We start from the raw sequence: 18,438 nt of genomic DNA, 5'->3' as shown, positions 1-18,438 counted from the left end.
TGGTTGAAAACCACGGATCTAGTCTCAGGGGGTAGCCATGTTAGTCTGTATCCACAAAAACAACAAGGAGTCCGGTGGCACTTGAAAGACTAACAGATTTATTTGAGCATCAGCTTTCGTGGGTAAAACCCCCACTTCTTTGATCCTGTATAACAGGGGCCGTAGAACGTCCCCCAAATAATGCTTAGAGCAGAGCTTTTAGAAAAACATCCAGTCTGAATTGGAAAAACAAAATCATCCCTGATGAAGAAGTCCCCCGGACCCTGGGAGAGAATCACGGCCAGCTCCCTCAAAGGATATAGGTATTTCTTCCCCCCACTCTCTTCTTTTGTGATGTAAACTCCTCAAAGGCAGGCTGGCCCCCTCCCTTCGGGGAAGAAAACAACAAACAGATGGAGGAGAGAGGCGGGGGCCCGTGAAAGCCCCAGCCCAGGCTCCGTTCGCACCCGGGCGGGGGAGGGGGTGGCGGCTGCTGGCTTGGCAGCCCCGGCAGACTCGAAAGGACAACACCCGCGATAAGAAAAGGAAGCGGCTCTTCCGCCTCCTCGTGTGAGCCGGGGAGGCCGGGCCCGCAGGGAGGCGCGCTCCGCCCCCTTTTCCTGCCCGCTGAAGAGCCCGCGGGAGGCTCGGAGGAGCGCACAGAGCGGAGCGCGGCGCACTCGGAGCCAGCAGCCGCGGCGGGCACAGCCAGCGCCCACGCACCGCACCGCGCCGCGCCGCCCCCCGCGCCAGCAAAGGCGATTTTGGCTCCGGACGAGGCGGCGGCGGCGTCGTTTGGAGGCGGGAGCAGCAGCAGCAGCAGCAGCAGCAGGAGCGAGCGCTGGGTTTGGAGAGCTTCCCGGCGGGACCTCGGCTCGGGGCGGCCCAGGTAAGGCGCAGGATTCAGCCGCCCGGCGCGGCCCGGAGGGGGCGCGATGGATTTGAAGGGGGCGCTCGGCCGCCGCGTGGATCCGCAGCCTGTGCCGCTTGTCTCACGCTGTCCGCTCTTGCGCGGCGCCTGCAGCGAGACCAGCCCCCGCTTCTGCCGCCGCCGCTGGAGGGGCCGCCGGGCCGCAGCGGGCTCGGGATCTGCCCCGGCGCCCAAACTTTGCGGGAGGGAGCCGCCTCGAACTGCGGCGCGGGCAGCGCCCTGTGCGCGGAACGACCCTTCCTCGCCCCGCCCCGCCCGCTCCCTCAGCGCGCCCGGCTGCTCCCCCCCGCTCCGGTTTGGCGTGTAAGGGAATCGCTGTATTTTATATCGGTGAGTCAGATGACATCGGGTTAAGTAGGTGAGAGCCGCTTTGGAGTCAAGCGGCGAGGGCCCATCGAAATTGGTTTTTGAAGGTCGTGTGTCCCCCTCCCCCGCCTTACAGGGAGGCTCTTTCTAGCCTTGCCGGTGTGAGAAACATTTAGAAGTTCTTTTAGCCTGGCTGGTCTTTCGCTGAATTGTGAGTTCTTGGAATCTATCGCTGGATTATGATGATCTCCTTTATCCTCCTAGTGTGGTAGGAAGAAGGTGGCACATACTTAAAACATTGTTTTATACATTGTTTCTGATACTCTGGAAGCTTGAGCAGTAGGTTAAACGTTGGAACTCACCGAAGTCCCTTGGATGTGACTGTGTTGGGGGGCAACGAGGGGTGTGGTGGGTTTTTTGTTTTTTTTTTAGTAGCAAAGACTGGCTGACATGTCAGCCAATAAGACTGTTTATTGTTACCTTACAATACAAATGCGGGGGGGGGGGTGGAGGGGGAAGAAGAGGGCTGGGGGGAGCAAACAGATTCAACAGCAGCAGCTTTTACATAGGAGTCTATGTACATCACAGTATAAAGTCAGTTAAAAAAATTAAATCCAAGTTTTAAAAGCCCCTTGTGTGATCTAAAACCAGTAACCAGGAGTTTGGGTGAGAACTATATAGATTCTCCCTCCCCCAATATGTCTAGAAATATTTTTCTAAGCCACCATTTGATAGGCAGATACATCAGATGTTTTTGGTCTGGTTTTTGTTTTTGTGTGGGTGGTTTATGTTAAAGGTGTGTGTCGGGGGGTTGTTTTGGTTTTTTGGTAGTTCTGGTTGCATGATTTCTACACCTTACTTTTTTATGGGCAAGTGTGTCAGCCGTGACAAGTCATCTATCTTGTAAGGAAGCATCACTCCTAACTGGAATCAAATAGTTAAACTTAGAAATTAAGAGCTTTCTTGATTTTTTTTTAATTTACTTTTATTTTTTTAAAGCCCATTGTACGAAACACTTTGAAGTCCGATGGAGTTTTGCTTAGGAAGAACTGGTGGATCTAGGCTATGAAGACTAGCTGCCTAATTAGTTAGGTCTCAAATATTAACACCGATTTTAGTTTTTCTTTTGAATAGGTACAGGTTTACTCTAGGTAAAGGAAGTACCTGGTTATTGCTGAAAGAAGTTGACCAGCATTCAGAAGTATTAGTTAATTGCTTGATCCTGTTGAGTCTGTTCAGGTTCACCCACTCTCAGCCGTGCACGGGTGTTGACAAAGGTGTTCTGCTAGTTACTCATTGTAGCCAACGAGAATCAGTTGTCAATGTTTAGTGGAGGAGTGGGTAGTGAGGCCCAGTCACATTGAGCCATTGTGCCTTTTTAAGAACTTAAAATAACAACATTCACCATCCCAATGAAATACTCCAACTTTAAGTCTCTCTGTTGCAAAGATCTGCATCGCACACTCCGCCCAGTTTATTTTCCAGTATGTTGGTGAGTTCCCTATCACAGAGCTGGAAACCCTTGCCTCATTGGTTGATCACCCAAACTGGTAACGCTATGAATAACTGTATCCTTTCATTTGTCATACAAGTTGTACTTGAAGAATTTGATCAAAGGAAAAAAAATATTGATGAGGATTTTGGTGTGCTACAGAGTCTATTTCCAGTTGCCTTCAAAACATAACACTGACAAAGTGATTGTGTGTGGTTGAAATAGCAAGTGAGCAGACTGGCATAGAGAAATAGTGTTCAGTTTAATATACTGGAAGAAATGCCAGTTACACCTTTTTAAATACTACTTGTATTGTGAACACTTACTGAGACCAAAAAAAGACAGGTAAAATCCTAGTCCTCTTGAAGTCATTGGCAAGATTACAGTTGACTTCGGGGCCAGGATTTCACCTGAAACCTTCAGACTAATCACAATAAATGATGGGCCAAAAATTAAGGTTATTGGGAAAACATACGCAAAAGCATTTCTGCATCACAAATTGCAGCTATATCTAGAAGTTGAGGCTTATAGCTAGATACTATTAAATTATAAGGAGTAGTAACAGAGACTAAAAAGCTTTAGAAATTCATGATACTCTGAAAAGGAGCAACAGGATTAACAGGATAAGATGTTAATTTAAAATTGTAATATCTTCAGGGGAGGGACGAGGGACACTTGAGTGAATTTATGACCTGAACTGTGGAGAGATCACTGTTCATTACCAACACGTTCATAAAAGAGAGAGGATATTTTGTGTTCTCATTTCCACAAAATCACACCAGGTAGCATTTTCCATATTTAGGTGAAGTTTGCCTGACTGTATTCCTTTCAAATGCAGTTGTTTTCTATTTTCAGTCATTGTTTTGTATGTGGAAGAACAGTTGACACTAAAGCCAAAATGAGCCTTTAAGCTTAAATATTTAGGATTTTGAGTGATCGGACAAAGGAGAGGAGAAAAGAGGCTGGTTTTATTGGTTTATTTTTATAGATACTTTGGATGTTTATCATTACAGCAAGCTGCATTTGTTTTGCTTAGACCTTCTTTGATTTGCTTAGTTTCTTTTGAGTACTTGATTTTTTTAAATATTTTATTTTTACATGTGTATATAGAAGTAACCAAGGGGGGCAGAAATAATTTAGTTTTCTAATAGCTACTGCTTTGATGTGGGAATGGTGGGGCTGACCTTTTCCTGATATGGCATTTATGGACTAATATTAGTTTCTAAACACTTTCTGTAAAGGTGGAGAAGCCAGCATTGTGCTAAGACAAAATGAAAGGAAAAGTTTTAAATGAACAGTGTCTCAGTGGATTCTGATAAATCACTTTTGTTCAATGTGGTTTGTCCTTATGATAAGCCAGAGCAATGCCCGTAAGCCTACGTTACAGCCTTCTGTTTGAGTGAGCTACTATGAATATGTCACTATTTTGTCAAACATAGATTAGAACTAGTCATAAAATCACACACAATTCTGTTTCTGTATTATAGGCCATAGGACAGTATTTTTATGCTACTGCAGACAAGTCTGTTATCAGTCCCATTATATTACAAACCCTCTTAAGATGTTGAGTTTATAACTGTAGTAAGATATTTTAGGCAGAAACTTGGCAGACAGTTGATCCTCAAACAAATATTTTTACCAAACTTGGTTACATTTTAAGTTATGAGTGTGCAAAACAGTAGTGTAACACTTTGGGGATATTTTCTTTAATAAATACTCAGATCAGTCTTTGGAATAGACTCTGTTGCGATTTCCATAAAAAGGGAGAGAATGGAAAATGGGTAATAGAATTAAAATATCTACCAGACAGTCAACTTTTTCAGAGATGCATCTTACTGCATGTTCCTTCTGATGTGTTCAAAGTACCTAACCCTGTAGTGTTGTGAAATTACATCTGCTCACAATGGGTTATTGCTTATTTTGCTTAGTCTCCAAATACTGTTTATTCAACTGATTGTCAAAGGGTAAATAACTGAAGCTTGTATCCATCTATCAGAAGCCACATTTTTCTTAGGCTAATAATTCACATTATAAACAACCTGTATTCAGTACTTGATTGTGTATTCTGGATTGTCCCAAAAGACATATTGTCCAAGATTTAGTTCCAGAATATTTTGAGTGAAAACAAAGAGGACTCGCTAAATCTTACATGCAGCCCCACACCCTAATTGGAAAGGGAAAGTCGTAAGTCGTTTATGGGTGTTTAGTAAAAATCCAGTAAACAAAGTCAAAATTCAAAAAGTCAAAGCATGAACATTTAAGGCACTGGAACCAAAACTTGAAGACACCTAGGGATAAGCAATGAATAGTTGGCAAGCAAAGAATTTCTGTAGGCCTGTAAACTTAAATTCAACAAACTTAGGTACTAGGAAGACTTTCATCTTGTATGCGAAGAGCTTGATCTGCTTCTCACATATACATCTCCTACCACTTTAATGTCAATGATTTTGATGGAGTTCATCCCAATTCAAACTGTGTAAATCAGGCCCGGTGTTGAGGACACAGTACTCAAGATGAAAGCTTTCATATTATTGCCTTGTCAGAGGATTCTCTGAATGAAGCATTTTGTTGTATTACAAGTTTATGGTCTACAATAGAGCAGATAAGGTGCTCCTGTTAATGGACTCACCTTTGCAAGAACACATTTTTCATACGTTCTCTTTTCATTTCAGATGAGTGACTTTGGAATCAAGAACATGGATCAGGTAGCCCCTGTGTCTAATGTCTACAGAGGAATGCTCAAGGTGAGTTTTCCTAGGAGAGATGCTAAAAACAAGTGGCCTAAACTCCCACTCCATACGCGTATTTCTCATGTTAGTGAGAGACCTGCATATGCATGCTGAAGAGAGACTATGCTAACTACATTTGGGTTCCTTCTTGCTGCTGATTATTTTTATAAGATAAGGAACAAACACTTTATACCTAGCCATTTAAAGCACCCTGTTTAAACAGGAAAATATACATTTGACAAATCCATCTTAAAGATTGGAAAGCAAGATGAAAAGTCAGATTCTGATGTTCAATTTATTGAACTCAATCAGAATTGTGCAAGTAAGGGCAGCAGGACTGGGTCCTAGATGGTCTTTCTACATTTAACTTCATGCAAGGCTGTCAATGTCTTTTGATAGGACTGATGTATGTAAAAGCATTGGTCTAGTATGGGAAAATTAAATTCTCTGTGGTTATGTGCAAATCTACCAAATGAAAATCTAGAGTAAAATGCATGAAAACAAAACTATTCAGTCTTATACGTAAGAAACGGTTGTTCAAATGTCTTGAGTTGCTTTGAAAGATATTTACAAATCGAGGACAGGTTAGAAAAAACAGAATTTAAAAGATTTCATTTTTGTAACTGTCTGCAAGAACATCCATTTAACATACTTTTTGTAATTATTCATGAAAGGTCTTTGGCCAGCATTGGTCGCTTGTATTGTGATGATCAAGGAAAAGCAAATAAAGACCAGTCAAACTCTTTTTGGCCTAGAATGTTATGAGAAATGCTAGTGTTTGAGGCAATATCACAGTCTCGTTTAAAGTCAGTTACAAATGTGTGTTTTTGTTTTTTGTTTCTCCTCTTCTCTCACCCCCGCCACCCCCCGCCTTATATAATTTGTTTTGCTAACCAGCAACCAAATATTCATTTCATAGAGCATAATAGGAAGCTTTATGTGAAATTTGTGAATTGAGTGCTCTCCCATGCAGGAGTTATGCCAGGCACAAAGGAAACTGGAGTTAGATGACAATTTGTCGCAATCTTAGGTCAACCCTTAAGACTCTTGGAAACAACTATGCAATGGTGAAATATTCTTTTGGATTTGCTTCAAGTTTTGCACAGTTTATTACTAAATTTATACATAACTGCCATGAAACCACATAATGCCCCACCCCCTCTTTTTTTTTTTTTTTTTGGTTGACTGAGTAAAGTGAGCAGGATTTATCCCATATGGGGTTTTATTACCTATTCAGAGCAATGTTCAAACATTAACTAATACATTTTACATTTCTGAAATATGAGACATGGGTACAGTATGCTTTCTACTCATTCATATACTACTGCTTTTTTTCCCTTCAGTGAGTCACTATAAGGGTCATTTATTTACACAAAATACAGGAGTTTCCAGATTATGTTGAAAGATCTTGGCCTTTTCTCTAGATACAAATGGTGAATCAGAGCTATTATCTATTAACATTTAAAGCATTTTTTAGTAGCAGACCAGACCAGCTGGTTTTAACAACTATTTCACAGATAACAAAAATCTTTAAAGTATCTTTACTCTGACTTTTCTTATTGCTATCATATATGTACACGAACAATCTTAATTAGTATGAACAATATTACTTACACTGAGCTGACCAGCAGAGTTAATTTTTGGACTAAATTAGCCATTAGAAGGAAGACTTCTAGATTTTTCTTCATGCCAGCCTCTTCCTTCTGTGGGTCATAGGCTGCTATGAATTGCACCCTGAAATGCATAGCAACTTTTTATAAAAAAAAACCTCAGTACTACATGCAAGCCAAAGTGTCTGTCTGTCTTGAGTTTCTGCCCAGCCAGTTTACAAAACAAAAATAGCACCATACACCAAAATAGAAAAGCTGTAAACTCCAGAAAGGAACGATGGTGGATTCAGGAAAGACCAGATAGTTAATATGCTATTCTGCAAAAACAATTTAAGTTAGTACAGTCAGTTGAGACCAAATCTGTGTTATGCTGAGGAGCATTAGTTTATTCTCACCAGAAATCTGTACCTTGGCATGAACATTTAAGTGGATGCCTAAGCAAATAGGAACTGTCTACAGAGATTGTATGTGGTTCCTTAGTCTCTGGCTCCCCTTTACTGCAGATGCTCTCATATGGGTATCATTGCTGTGCTCTGTAGCTTTTCAAATACTGTATCCACAGGTTTGGGTTGTGGCTTTTGGTTTGTGTTTTTAAATCTCATCAATAGGAATGTCTAGTGATAGCCTCTACCTGTTGCTACAAGTCTTGTTCATGACTAGTTGGCATGTTAAGTATAAACTTATTCAGCTCACTTTGGTAGAAAAAGCTTGTAACTTTTAGACCTATTTATGAAGAAGGGGTGCATGTGGCCTGGGAGATTCAGTAATAACTTCGCATGTACACCACCTCCCAACTAGAGCACTTCAGAGTTTGAATGATAGACAAGATTTTCTACAAATATTTGTAATCTTTAATAAAAGTGACTATTAGCTCATCAGAAATCTCTCCTTTTCCCCCTCAAACATTCTATTATAGCCAGTCCTACTTATTCTTGTTAATTGGTTTAAACTAGCAAAGAATCATTAGAGACTGCTGCGGATTAACAAGCTGCTTTTTATGAAATGCAGTAGTTGGTACAATCCGGTTACCTAAACCATAAAAATAAAATAAACCTAAGAAAAGACTCTACTTCATAAATCCTGTAAGACTGTATGTTTTACAGTCTTAAGTAATATCATTCAGATTGAATATTTCCAAAAATATAAGTAAGCTTACTTGCGTCTTCATGTTGGCAATTATTTTTGTTATACTAGAAGGACTAGTGAATTATAATAATTAGCACTTGAAGTCATCATTAGCTGTCTGTTACAAGGCTAAAAATGATAGTAACATCTCTTTACAATTTAGCAATCCGTTAAAATTTAGATACACACCTGTTAAAATGGCTGCTAGTTGTGCCTACTATAACTAAAGTTTGTAGTTTTCATTGTATCTCAGTAGTCTAGCATCTTTAAATTCAAAGATGCAGCTGTCACACTGTAAAGCAGCCTTTTCAAACACAGTCTTGCAGAACGCTGCCTCCAGTCAATAACCGCTCATCCGGGAACTTGATCCTCTCGCCTTCATGGAGGTAGAAGCATCAGCGCCTAATTGGGGTCATTTAACTTCTAACAATTTAATGCAGGCAGCATTGTCTTTGAAAAGGTTAAACACAGCTCTTTTGCATTTTAGTGTATCAGAGTGGCACAGTCAAAAATCAGAAGGCCAGATCCTCAGCTTATGAAAATCAGCTTAGCTCCAGTGAAGTCAGTGATCTATTCTTATTTACACCATCTGTGGGTCTGGCGCAGAAGGACAGGAAACATAACAGAAAAATTAGTTCATCTGCATTATAAACATAGCATTCATCTATTTTGTATAATGTGTAGCTTAGTATACCACTGTTCATGTTGTAAAAAAAAATGATTACCATAGGACATACAGAATGTGCCACACAGGAAAGTGAATGCTGCTGTTAGAATCTTTTGCATTTTTATTTTAACTATGCAACCCTTAACATTGCATTAATAGTTATTTGTTTATACTCTGAACTCATGGTTTAATAGTTTTCAGAAGATAGTACCTGGAGATAGTGTACATACAAACAACCTGTCCTCTTTGTAGTTGCTGTTAGCAGTGCTCTAGTAGAATACTTACACTGAATATTCTTTTTCTAAACTGTTTTTCAGCATCAACCAGCATTTGATGCCTTTGACGTCACAAACTCTCTGTTTGCAGGATATTTTCCCTCATTAAATGAAGATCAAACCCTTCAAGAAGTACCAACAGGATTTGATTCGATTTCTTATGGTAAATATTGCTTGCGTTTTAGTTTGATCAGCCACATCAGTCAAAATAGAAAGTGCTGGGTTCTCTAAGTAGGTTTCTGTCACTGTTACCTACGATGCACAACAATAAATCTTTAATAATAGAGAAGACTTTTTTTTAATATTACCTTAAGACTTCAGTCCTGCAGACATTTACATACATTAAGTTTTTTCACATGAGTAGTTCTATTGCTGGCTTACAGCTTCCCATAGCAGAAACCTACACTGTAGTAGGGTGTGTGAATATAAGAGGATCTGTTGTCTGTAGAAGGCCAGTTAGGCATACTGAGGCAGAATTAAAAAGGTCTTTGGATGTGTGTATCTGTTAAGATTAACATTACTAATAATCTTTACCTACCTTTACTTACTTGTTCATTTCTATAACTCAAGTTGGTGTATTTTTAAAATGGGGAAAGACAGAATATTAGAGCTGTATTTAGTCCCGCTGAACTTGTATAAATGTAGAACTCTGCAAGGTCCTTGGCCCCCTTTCCCTCAGGTTTATTGTGCAGCTTTAGAAATTTTGCATAAGTAACGCATTGAAATCCTTGTAGCAGGACTGTACTCAAAGTTCTCAATTTACCTTCACCTCAGATCTCTCTGACTGGCTTATTCCCGAGCTACTCCGATACAATGGTGATGGGTGTTGCACCTAAGTTTTTAGTCAGCCTTGCAGTGAGCTCCACATGTGTGCAGAGGTTCACCTGCTTGCTGACATGGAGCTCATTGCAGACCATAGATAGCTAGATTAGCTTTGCAGATTCATGCACAGTCCTAAAGCCTGACAGCTTATCTCATGCGTATGCACGCTCTCCCTGTGACGTTAACTTTATTAGATATAGCAATTATTAATAACATGAGTGCAACCTAACTGTGTCAACTACAATCTGTGCACTCGTTTTCAAAGAGATGTGTGGAAAGTTGAAAGTTTGAAGAAGTATTGACCAGCTGGTTCCAAGCTAGAGGGAACCCAAGGAAATGTCTGACACCAGTCAGAATATCAAATCCGGGTAACTTTTTTTAAAATGACAGATAATGCAAAAACAATTTGACCAATTTTCTTCAAACTTTACTTGAAAATGCTCTTTACTTCCAGAAGAAGTCTGGAAATTTTCATGCCAAATCTTTCTAATAAAGAAGATAGGATGGGGGCTAAATTATTCCTTTGAATGGAAGTTGGTTGCAGCATTAACTAAGGAGTTGATTATCTAGATTATGAATTTATAACAATTTATGGCTGCATAAAATTCAAGTACCAGGATCATCAGCCAGTTACATTTTGGGTCACAAGCTAGTTCCCAATGCCAAATTTATGTATTACACTCTAACCATTGGATAATACATGACAACACCACAAATTCAACTGACTGATCTATGCATGAGTGGGTCTGACATTCAATCTAGTGCAGTGGTAAATGTACCACAAGCCAACTCATCATTACTACCCTCCTCGTTACTTGGTTCTCAAGCTCAGTGCAGGGTATCCAGAGTTGACAAGAGGTCACTTGGCTCTTGGATTATAGAGGAGAGAAGAGGAAGAAGCAGTCTTCTTGTTTTCTCATAAAGATAATTGACTCTACATAACAAAGGCATACTTCTTACTACCAAAGTCAATCTGAGTCTGCATCATTAGCTGCGACAATCTTACGCTGGCATAGAAATAACTATTACAGATAGGGCTTGCCATATTTGGTCCCATTTTATAGTTGGAAGCCTCTTTTGCTCGTTCTTTAACATTGTGGATTCTTATTTGTCTGGTCCATTAGCCTAAATGCTAATGTCTCCACTCCTCCCCCTTTCTTTTAGAGTCAAACAGCTGTGAATTGCCTCTCCTAACCCCATGCAGTAAGGCCGTTATGAGTCAAGCTTTAAAAGCTACTTTCAGTGGCTTTGCAAAGGAACAGTGTCGTCTGGGTATCCCAAATAGTAAGTGCTTTCTTTTTATAATCTTTTTAGTGCAAAATGATGCTGATTGGTTAGATGACGAGAATAGCAAGTAAACTGAGCTCATCCACTGATTAAAAGAATATAGAAGGAAAAATTAGGGCAGTGATTTAAAATTAAGACTAAATCATTGATATTTGATCTTCAGAAGTAGATATCCTAGATAACTCTTTTTTAAACGTGAGCCCTCACTCTCAATATCTTTTTACCTAAACTTTTATTTTAGGTTCTTATGAACATAAATATCAAGAGTTGCCTCTAAATGTTACGCGTTTCTTTTCTCTTCCACAACCACCCCCCCCCATTTGCAGATCCTTGGCTATGGACTGAACAGCAGGTTTGCCAATGGCTTTTTTGGGCTACCAGGGAGTTTAGTTTGGCAAATGTGAACTTTCCTCAGTTTGTCATGAACGGCCAAGACTTGTGCAACCTGGGCAAGGAACATTTCTTGGAGCTGGCTCCTGATTATGTAGGTGACATTCTGTGGGAACACCTGGAACAGATGATAAAAGGTAACTAGAGAGCCAAAAAGGACGACTCCTCTGTGATCCTAACAAAGCAACCCCCTCAAACAAAACGGTGATGTATTTCACCGAGTTGTGGTTTTGTAATTGCCTAAAGAAACTCAAAGTGAATTTTTAAAATCTTTAAACATTATCAAAGGTAGCTTTAAAAAATCATTTTCTGGAGAGCATAAAAGCAATCAGTCATTTCTAGCTTGTCAATTACTGCCAAACAGCAGTTGTCTCAGCAGCAGTTTTATACAGAATAGTCATTGATATAAATGAGATTAGGATGGATCTGATGCAATATATAATTCAAATCAGAAAAAAAATGTAACCAAAAGTCAAACTAGGTCAAGTCATGTTACTAGTGACTTTTACCAGTGTTTTGGAATAAGTCAGTGAATGAATGTAAGAGTGACAGAGACTTCAGGGTCTTTTCATTGAGACAAAAGAAGGATGAGGACAAATTTTGTCTAGGGGCTTCACATGGATGCAGGGATCTACCCACCCTAATCCTCCAACAAGATGAGAGCCAAAACAACTACATTGAAAAAAGGGAGAACTTTTTTTTTCTTTTCCCATTGTTACCATAAGTTGTCTTTCATTTAAGCATTTGTTAAACAACTTTGGAAGTTGAGTGTTCTTTTGTCTAGCTGGATTTTGGTGATTTTGCTTTTTGTCTTTTCACTGTTATAGTCCTGTGTGTAAAACACTTACCTAATGCCCAGATCCTACAAACTTTTAAGTATGTGTATATAATCCCATGACTTCTATGGGACTGCACATGTGCATGAAGTTAAGCAATTGCTGAAATGTTTGCAGGATCAGGGCCTTAAATGTGTTGCAGATTTTTAGACCGATTGAATATTAGAATTCCATCGGCATGAAATTTTCCCTACCAGCAGTTATTTCTTTGAAAGTTTGTCGGGTAACTAACTTCATGACTGTCACAAATACCTCCAGTTGCCTTGAAGTTCCCCATAATGTCCTGGTCAGATGTATAAAAAGGATATTTGTTCTGTTTTCAGACAGTCAAGAGAAGACACAGGACCAATATGTTGAAAACTCTCATCTTACCTCAGCCCCACACTGGGTCAATAACAACTCATTAAGTAGGTATCCTGATTTGGTTGACATTTAAAATCCCCTCCTTAGCATTATGCTGCTCGTGATATCACAAACTGTAATTCTGCAAGTTGGTTTGAACACTGAAAATAATCAGACTAGATATTTTTTTTGAGGCAAATCTTGGAGTCTGTGAAACCAGGAGGAAAGAAGACAGTGTGAAAGCTGTGGTTAATCAAAGTCAAGTCTTGATTTTTGGCAATTCATTTACCAAAAACAAATTTGGGATTTCATAAGTTTTCTGCACAAATAAATGGTTTAGTACAAACTGGCCATTACCACAACTACCAGGCTGAATCTAAAGCAGCACTGATGGGGGTCCAGCAGGAGTCATGTTTTTGGTTCTTTTTGGTAGAAGAAAGGTGGAGGCAATATGAAGCCTCAGAGGGCAGATGGAGTAAATAGGGAGGGAGGGAGAGGACAGGGACCAGTGGCCCTCTCCTGACATCTCTCTTCCCCCCTACCCCAGGCTGCTTATGTGTATGAGGTTGTATTTTCAGCACAGTATTTCTCAATCTGCTGATCAGTTAACAAGAGAGGAATCCTGCTATGGACCACCTAGCCCCCTCCCCAGCACTTTCTCTCTGTTCTGTCATTCTGGGAAACCACAGAGAGCTCTGTGCGCAACTGGCAATCTGTAAATCATACGGCAGATACTGGTTGTGTGATACAGAACCTGGTTAAACCCTAGTGCAGTCAATTGGAGTCCTTCTGCTGACTTTAGTAGACTTTTTGGATTAGACCCATACCCTATCATTCCTACCCAGTCAAGTTTTCAGCTTAAAAATATTTTTTTAGTGGCATAACTGTATGTCTGTGTTGCAGTGGAAGGGTTGACTTGGTTTTATTCTGCTTACATGAAGGTATTACGTTTATGAGAAGGATTGTAGTGAATAACTAATCCATTCCTTCCCCCCGCCCTTGTCATTTTAGGTTTTAATACAGAACAGGCCCCTTATGGTATGCAAATACATAGCTACCCCAAAGCCAGCCTCCTGAGTGACTTATGTCAGACTTCTGCAGGACCAAATCTCCTCAGCCCAGATCAAGAATTTTCAATGTTCCCCAAAGCTCAGTTAGAGACCGTCAGCGTGAACTACTGCTCCATGACCCGCGACTTCACAAACAATCTGAACTTGCTGATGGATAACTCTGGTAAGATTTACCTTATCCATTTGCTAATTATTAGTTTAAGGCTCTCTACTCTGTGCACTCTTTTTTACTTAATGTGGCTTATACATACAAAATAAACTGAACAACCACCATTATTTAATTTTTTAGGTAAGCCCAGAGAGCATGAATCAAGTGACAGTGGCACAGAAAGTTATGAAAGCACAGATTCTCAACTTCAGTCCTGGAACAGCCAATCCTCTTTAGTGGATGTACAACGTGTGCCCTCTTATGAAAGTTTTGAAGATGATTGTAGTCAGTCTCTATGTCTGAACAAACCTACAATGTCTTTCAAAGACTACATTCAAGAAAGAAGTGATCCTGTAGAGCAAGGGAAACCAGTTATACCAGCAGCAATTCTAGCAGGCTTTACAGGCAAGTGATGTCACACAATATATCTCTTGTTCTCTTGCTTCTGATCCCTTGTGTGGGTATATGTCCGTTGTGATAAAGGAAGAGTGTACCTCTCAACCTCCCTTACTCATTGTTCATGAATGATTTATTCACTAATAATGCAATATTCTAGTAAAAAACAGCCTGTTTTAAAACCTGGAATGCATTCTATTCTTGGTAGAGCTCCATCTGCCTAAAAAGAAGGGAAACTCCAGACAAAACAGTCAGTTCAAGGAGTTCACCAGCACTGACTCACCCACTAAGCACTCGTTCCTAGACTACTTAACTCAGGCAAAATGCTCATCACTGGAAGCTTCATCAGGGCACGGACTTTAGTTTAGGACCTTTAAGGTTTTAAATATAGCTGCCAGCAGAAAGGAATGAAGTGAAGGGGTGGGGGAGAAGTAAAGCTTGGTTCAAATAACTACTTTGAATTAAAATAGTGTACTCAGTTCATTATAATGTATCCTTCAGCAGATTCCTGTTACAGAAACAGTCGTTCTTTGCCTCAGCCAAACATCTTAAAATTATATCAGTTAGATAAATCTTAGGATTATGGTATGTGTCTTACTATATCCTTTAGTTGTGGCTAATAATTTTACCCTTCTTGGTTTTTACAGGCAGTGGACCTATACAACTGTGGCAATTCCTTCTGGAGTTACTAACAGACAAATCCTGTCAGTCATTTATTAGCTGGACTGGAGATGGATGGGAGTTTAAACTTGCTGATCCAGATGAGGTATGTGGCCAGTTGTGACTGAATAAAAACCTAGGGCCTGATCCTCCATCAGAGAAAGGCACACCCCTCAAGGCAAAGTGTTTACAAGATCAGGAGTCTTTGCCTCTGTAAACGTTTTACAGCTGGGTGACTTCAAGAGCATCCGTCAAGTACTTAGATGTACATAAAAGTTTAGTGTCTTATATTCCTGTCTTTGCATGCTGCCTTTACATTTAACTTGCAGCATTGCTTAACTGTTTAAGGAAAGTAACTTAACTGATAAAACCCCTGGGAATTGAGAGAAACATGGCAGATGCACAGAATAGTGAGGCCTTCAAAGGTCTGTTTTTTAGATATACATCAAATGACTGCTGTGATCATTTGGAAATTAGTCACTAACAGAATAAACTCCAACCCTCTAATTGACGATGGAACCCCTTTCTGACGCAGTTAAAGGGCCTGATCCGAGGCCTACAGAAGTCAATGAAAAGACTCCCATTGCCTTCAGTGAGCTTTGGATATGGCCTTAAGTGACTTAACCACCTCACGTGTGAGTTGTGTAGCTCTTTGAGAGAGAGGAATTCACCTTAACCTCTTCTCTTGCACTAACAACTTTTTTTTTTTTTTAAACCCTTTGTGGCAAGGTGCCTCATGCGCCCATCCACTACCTATTGGCATCATGTTCATAGACCAGAGGTGGGCAAAGTACGGCCGGTGGGCCATATGTGGCCCATGGGACTGTCCTGCCTGGACCCTGAGCTCCTGGCCGGGGAGGCTAGTCCCTGGCCCCTCCCCCGCAGCAATGCCACTGCTGTGCCGCCAGCGCTCTGGCCCACCACTCCTGCCGGGTGGTGGGGCTGGCTCTGGCGGGCTGCGAGCTCCTGCTGCTCTGAGCAGCATGGTATGGGGGTGGGGAGCAGGGGGTTTGGATAAAGGGCAGAGGTTCGGGGGGGGCACTCAGGGGACAGGGAGCGGGTTGGGGTCAGGGTCGCAAGGGCATGGATAGGGGTCAGGGGGGCACTCAAGGGACAGGGAGCGGGGGGGTTGGATAGGGGGTGAGGTCTCGGGGGGAGGGGGGCAGTTAGGGACAGGGGTCCCAGGAGGGGGTGGTCAGGGGACAAGGAGCAGGGGGGATTGAATGGGTTGGAGATTCTGAGGGGGGCAGTCAGGGGATGGGAGGGGGCAGATGGGGGCAGGGGCCAGGCTGTGTGGGAGGCACAGCCTTCCCTACCTGGCCCTCCATACAGTTTCGCAACCCCAGTGTGGCCCTCGGGCCAAAAAGCTTGGCCCATAACTCAGATTGTTTAAGACTTCAGCTCTTACTCACCCAAGTATCCTCACTGATTTGATGGCATTTGAACCAACAAAACGACTTGGTTGCTAAATTAAGTTTAATTTTCCTATTTATCAGCTAACTGAGATAGGCAGAACAAACCAATTAAAGCATACTTTCTCTCTTCTTCCCCCACCTTGGGGCTGAAGGTGGCACGACGGTGGGGAAGGAGGAAAAACAAGCCAAAAATGAACTATGAGAAACTAAGCCGAGGCCTGCGCTATTATTATGACAAGAACATCATCCACAAAACATCAGGGAAACGCTATGTGTACCGGTTTGTATGTGACCTACAGAACCTGCTGGGGTACACGGCAGAGGAACTTCATGCCATGCTGGGAGTACAGCCAGACACAGAAGATTGAGCACTGCGATATCGTGCAAAACTGGCAGAGATTGCAAGATTTTGAACTGTGACTAGGACCCATCTGCAGTCAGTCTTTTCAGATTGGTGCAACTGTTAAGAAATAAGGACCTTGAACTGGTTTTGTAATCAGGGAAAGCTGAAGGAAGAAGTGGCCTTATTTCATCAGATGCAATGGCTTCAAGTATTGCTGCACCAAGTCCCTTGGAGCAGTGTGGAGGATGACACAGTGCCTAGCTCTAACCTGAAGACATGAAAATGCTCTAGGGTTAAATGTTTTGGCCTTTTATTATGGGTTGTTTTTAATACCAAAGGTTGGAGAGTGACCAGTTATACATCAGAATTCTAGCTCAAAACTTAACCACGTTGCTTACATCATGATATGCATTTTTTAAAAAAAAAAACCTACTTAACCTTTTATTTTAAAGCCGAGAGTGAGACAGTTTGTATTGTACATTTTATTACACAAACATGTTAGGTACAGAAACAAAAATTTTGTTTTTTGTTTCAAAATTTGGTGTAGCAATTATAATTTTTTTCTTCCAAGGGGGGGAATCACACCATTTCAAGTCAGTTTGTATATATTTATATGTTCCTATTTAACAGATATTGTATAATGTAATTTAAACTAATTGTATGTGTGTTTGAAATAGGAAGAATGTAAATATTTGTCTCATGTTTGAATAGGACATACAACATTTTGCAGTTTGAGGAAGTCTGTTAAATGCCTTGTACATGATTATACTGTAGGCCTGTAATATGACAGTCAGATGGAGGGTATTGGTGAATATTTTGCCCTGACTGCAGTTGGTAAACTTTGTTCATTTTGGCAAGAAACTGATGTAATCTGGGGCATAAAGAGCCTGTTTCGCCTAACTGAAAAAAAAATTAACATGGATAAGTGGAATTTTTCTTGATAAATGGCGCATGTTTTTTCACTTCTATGCATGTCCTTTTAAAAACAATTTATATACAAGCTTTTTTTTGAGTTGTCTTTTTTTCCCCTCTAGTTTATCCCATATGATTAAAATATGAATTCTATTTTTGGAAATAATTGTGGCTCCTTTTCAGAGATCAGGAGGGATTTATGTAGCAGCTAATTTTTATTGCAAAAAAAAAAAAAATCACTGAAAAAATGTAATTTGTAAGAGCCTTATTTTTATCTGAGCTTGATGTACACGAAATGTGTTGTACAGTGTGTGTGTGGGGGTGGGGGGGGACAAATCTTTATTAAAACATCTTAAACAGAAAAAATGGTGTGCATAATTTCTATGAATTCCTAAACATTTTGATTGGCTCTTATAGTCCTTTTTTTGGGAACAGAAATACCTTCTAAAGTCACAGACCTGATTCTCAGACCAGTGTAAACTGGAAGGAAGTCTCTTGAAAAGAGTTGAAGTACCTCAGTGTACAGCTCTTGTGGGAGGAGAATCAGGCAATAACTCTTTGCAGTGGTGATTAGCTTTGTACAGAATATGTTGCACAAGGCTCTATGCCCTTCCTCAAACAGCATTGTGCTGGCCCTCTCCCCCTTTACTGCTAGAGAGTACAGTACATATGTCTGATTCAAGTTACAAGAACTTATGTTCCC

At 40.7% G+C, this 18,438-nt stretch overlaps 1 protein-coding gene across 1 annotated transcript; it reads left to right on the top strand.

The window, feature by feature from the left end:
- The first annotated feature begins 735 nt into the window (after positions 1 to 735).
- Positions 736 to 18,071, top strand: ETS2 (ETS proto-oncogene 2, transcription factor). The gene is made up of 10 exons (XM_077818447.1): positions 736 to 868; positions 5,381 to 5,452; positions 9,157 to 9,277; positions 11,101 to 11,220; positions 11,550 to 11,750; positions 12,773 to 12,856; positions 13,803 to 14,024; positions 14,151 to 14,418; positions 15,057 to 15,171; positions 16,633 to 18,071. The coding sequence occupies exons 2-10, from the start codon at positions 5,381 to 5,383 to the stop codon at positions 16,846 to 16,848; spliced, it is 1,419 nt and encodes a 472-aa protein (XP_077674573.1). The 5' UTR covers positions 736 to 868; the 3' UTR covers positions 16,849 to 18,071.
- Positions 18,072 to 18,438: the final 367 nt, after the last annotated feature.

The sequence above is a fragment of the Eretmochelys imbricata genome, chromosome 1 (assembly GCF_965152235.1).
Source record: "Eretmochelys imbricata isolate rEreImb1 chromosome 1, rEreImb1.hap1, whole genome shotgun sequence".
NCBI classification, from domain to species: Eukaryota; Metazoa; Chordata; order Testudines; family Cheloniidae; genus Eretmochelys; species Eretmochelys imbricata.
The sequence above is the reverse complement of the archived record's forward strand: the minus strand, read 5'-3'. Positions and strand labels throughout refer to the sequence as shown.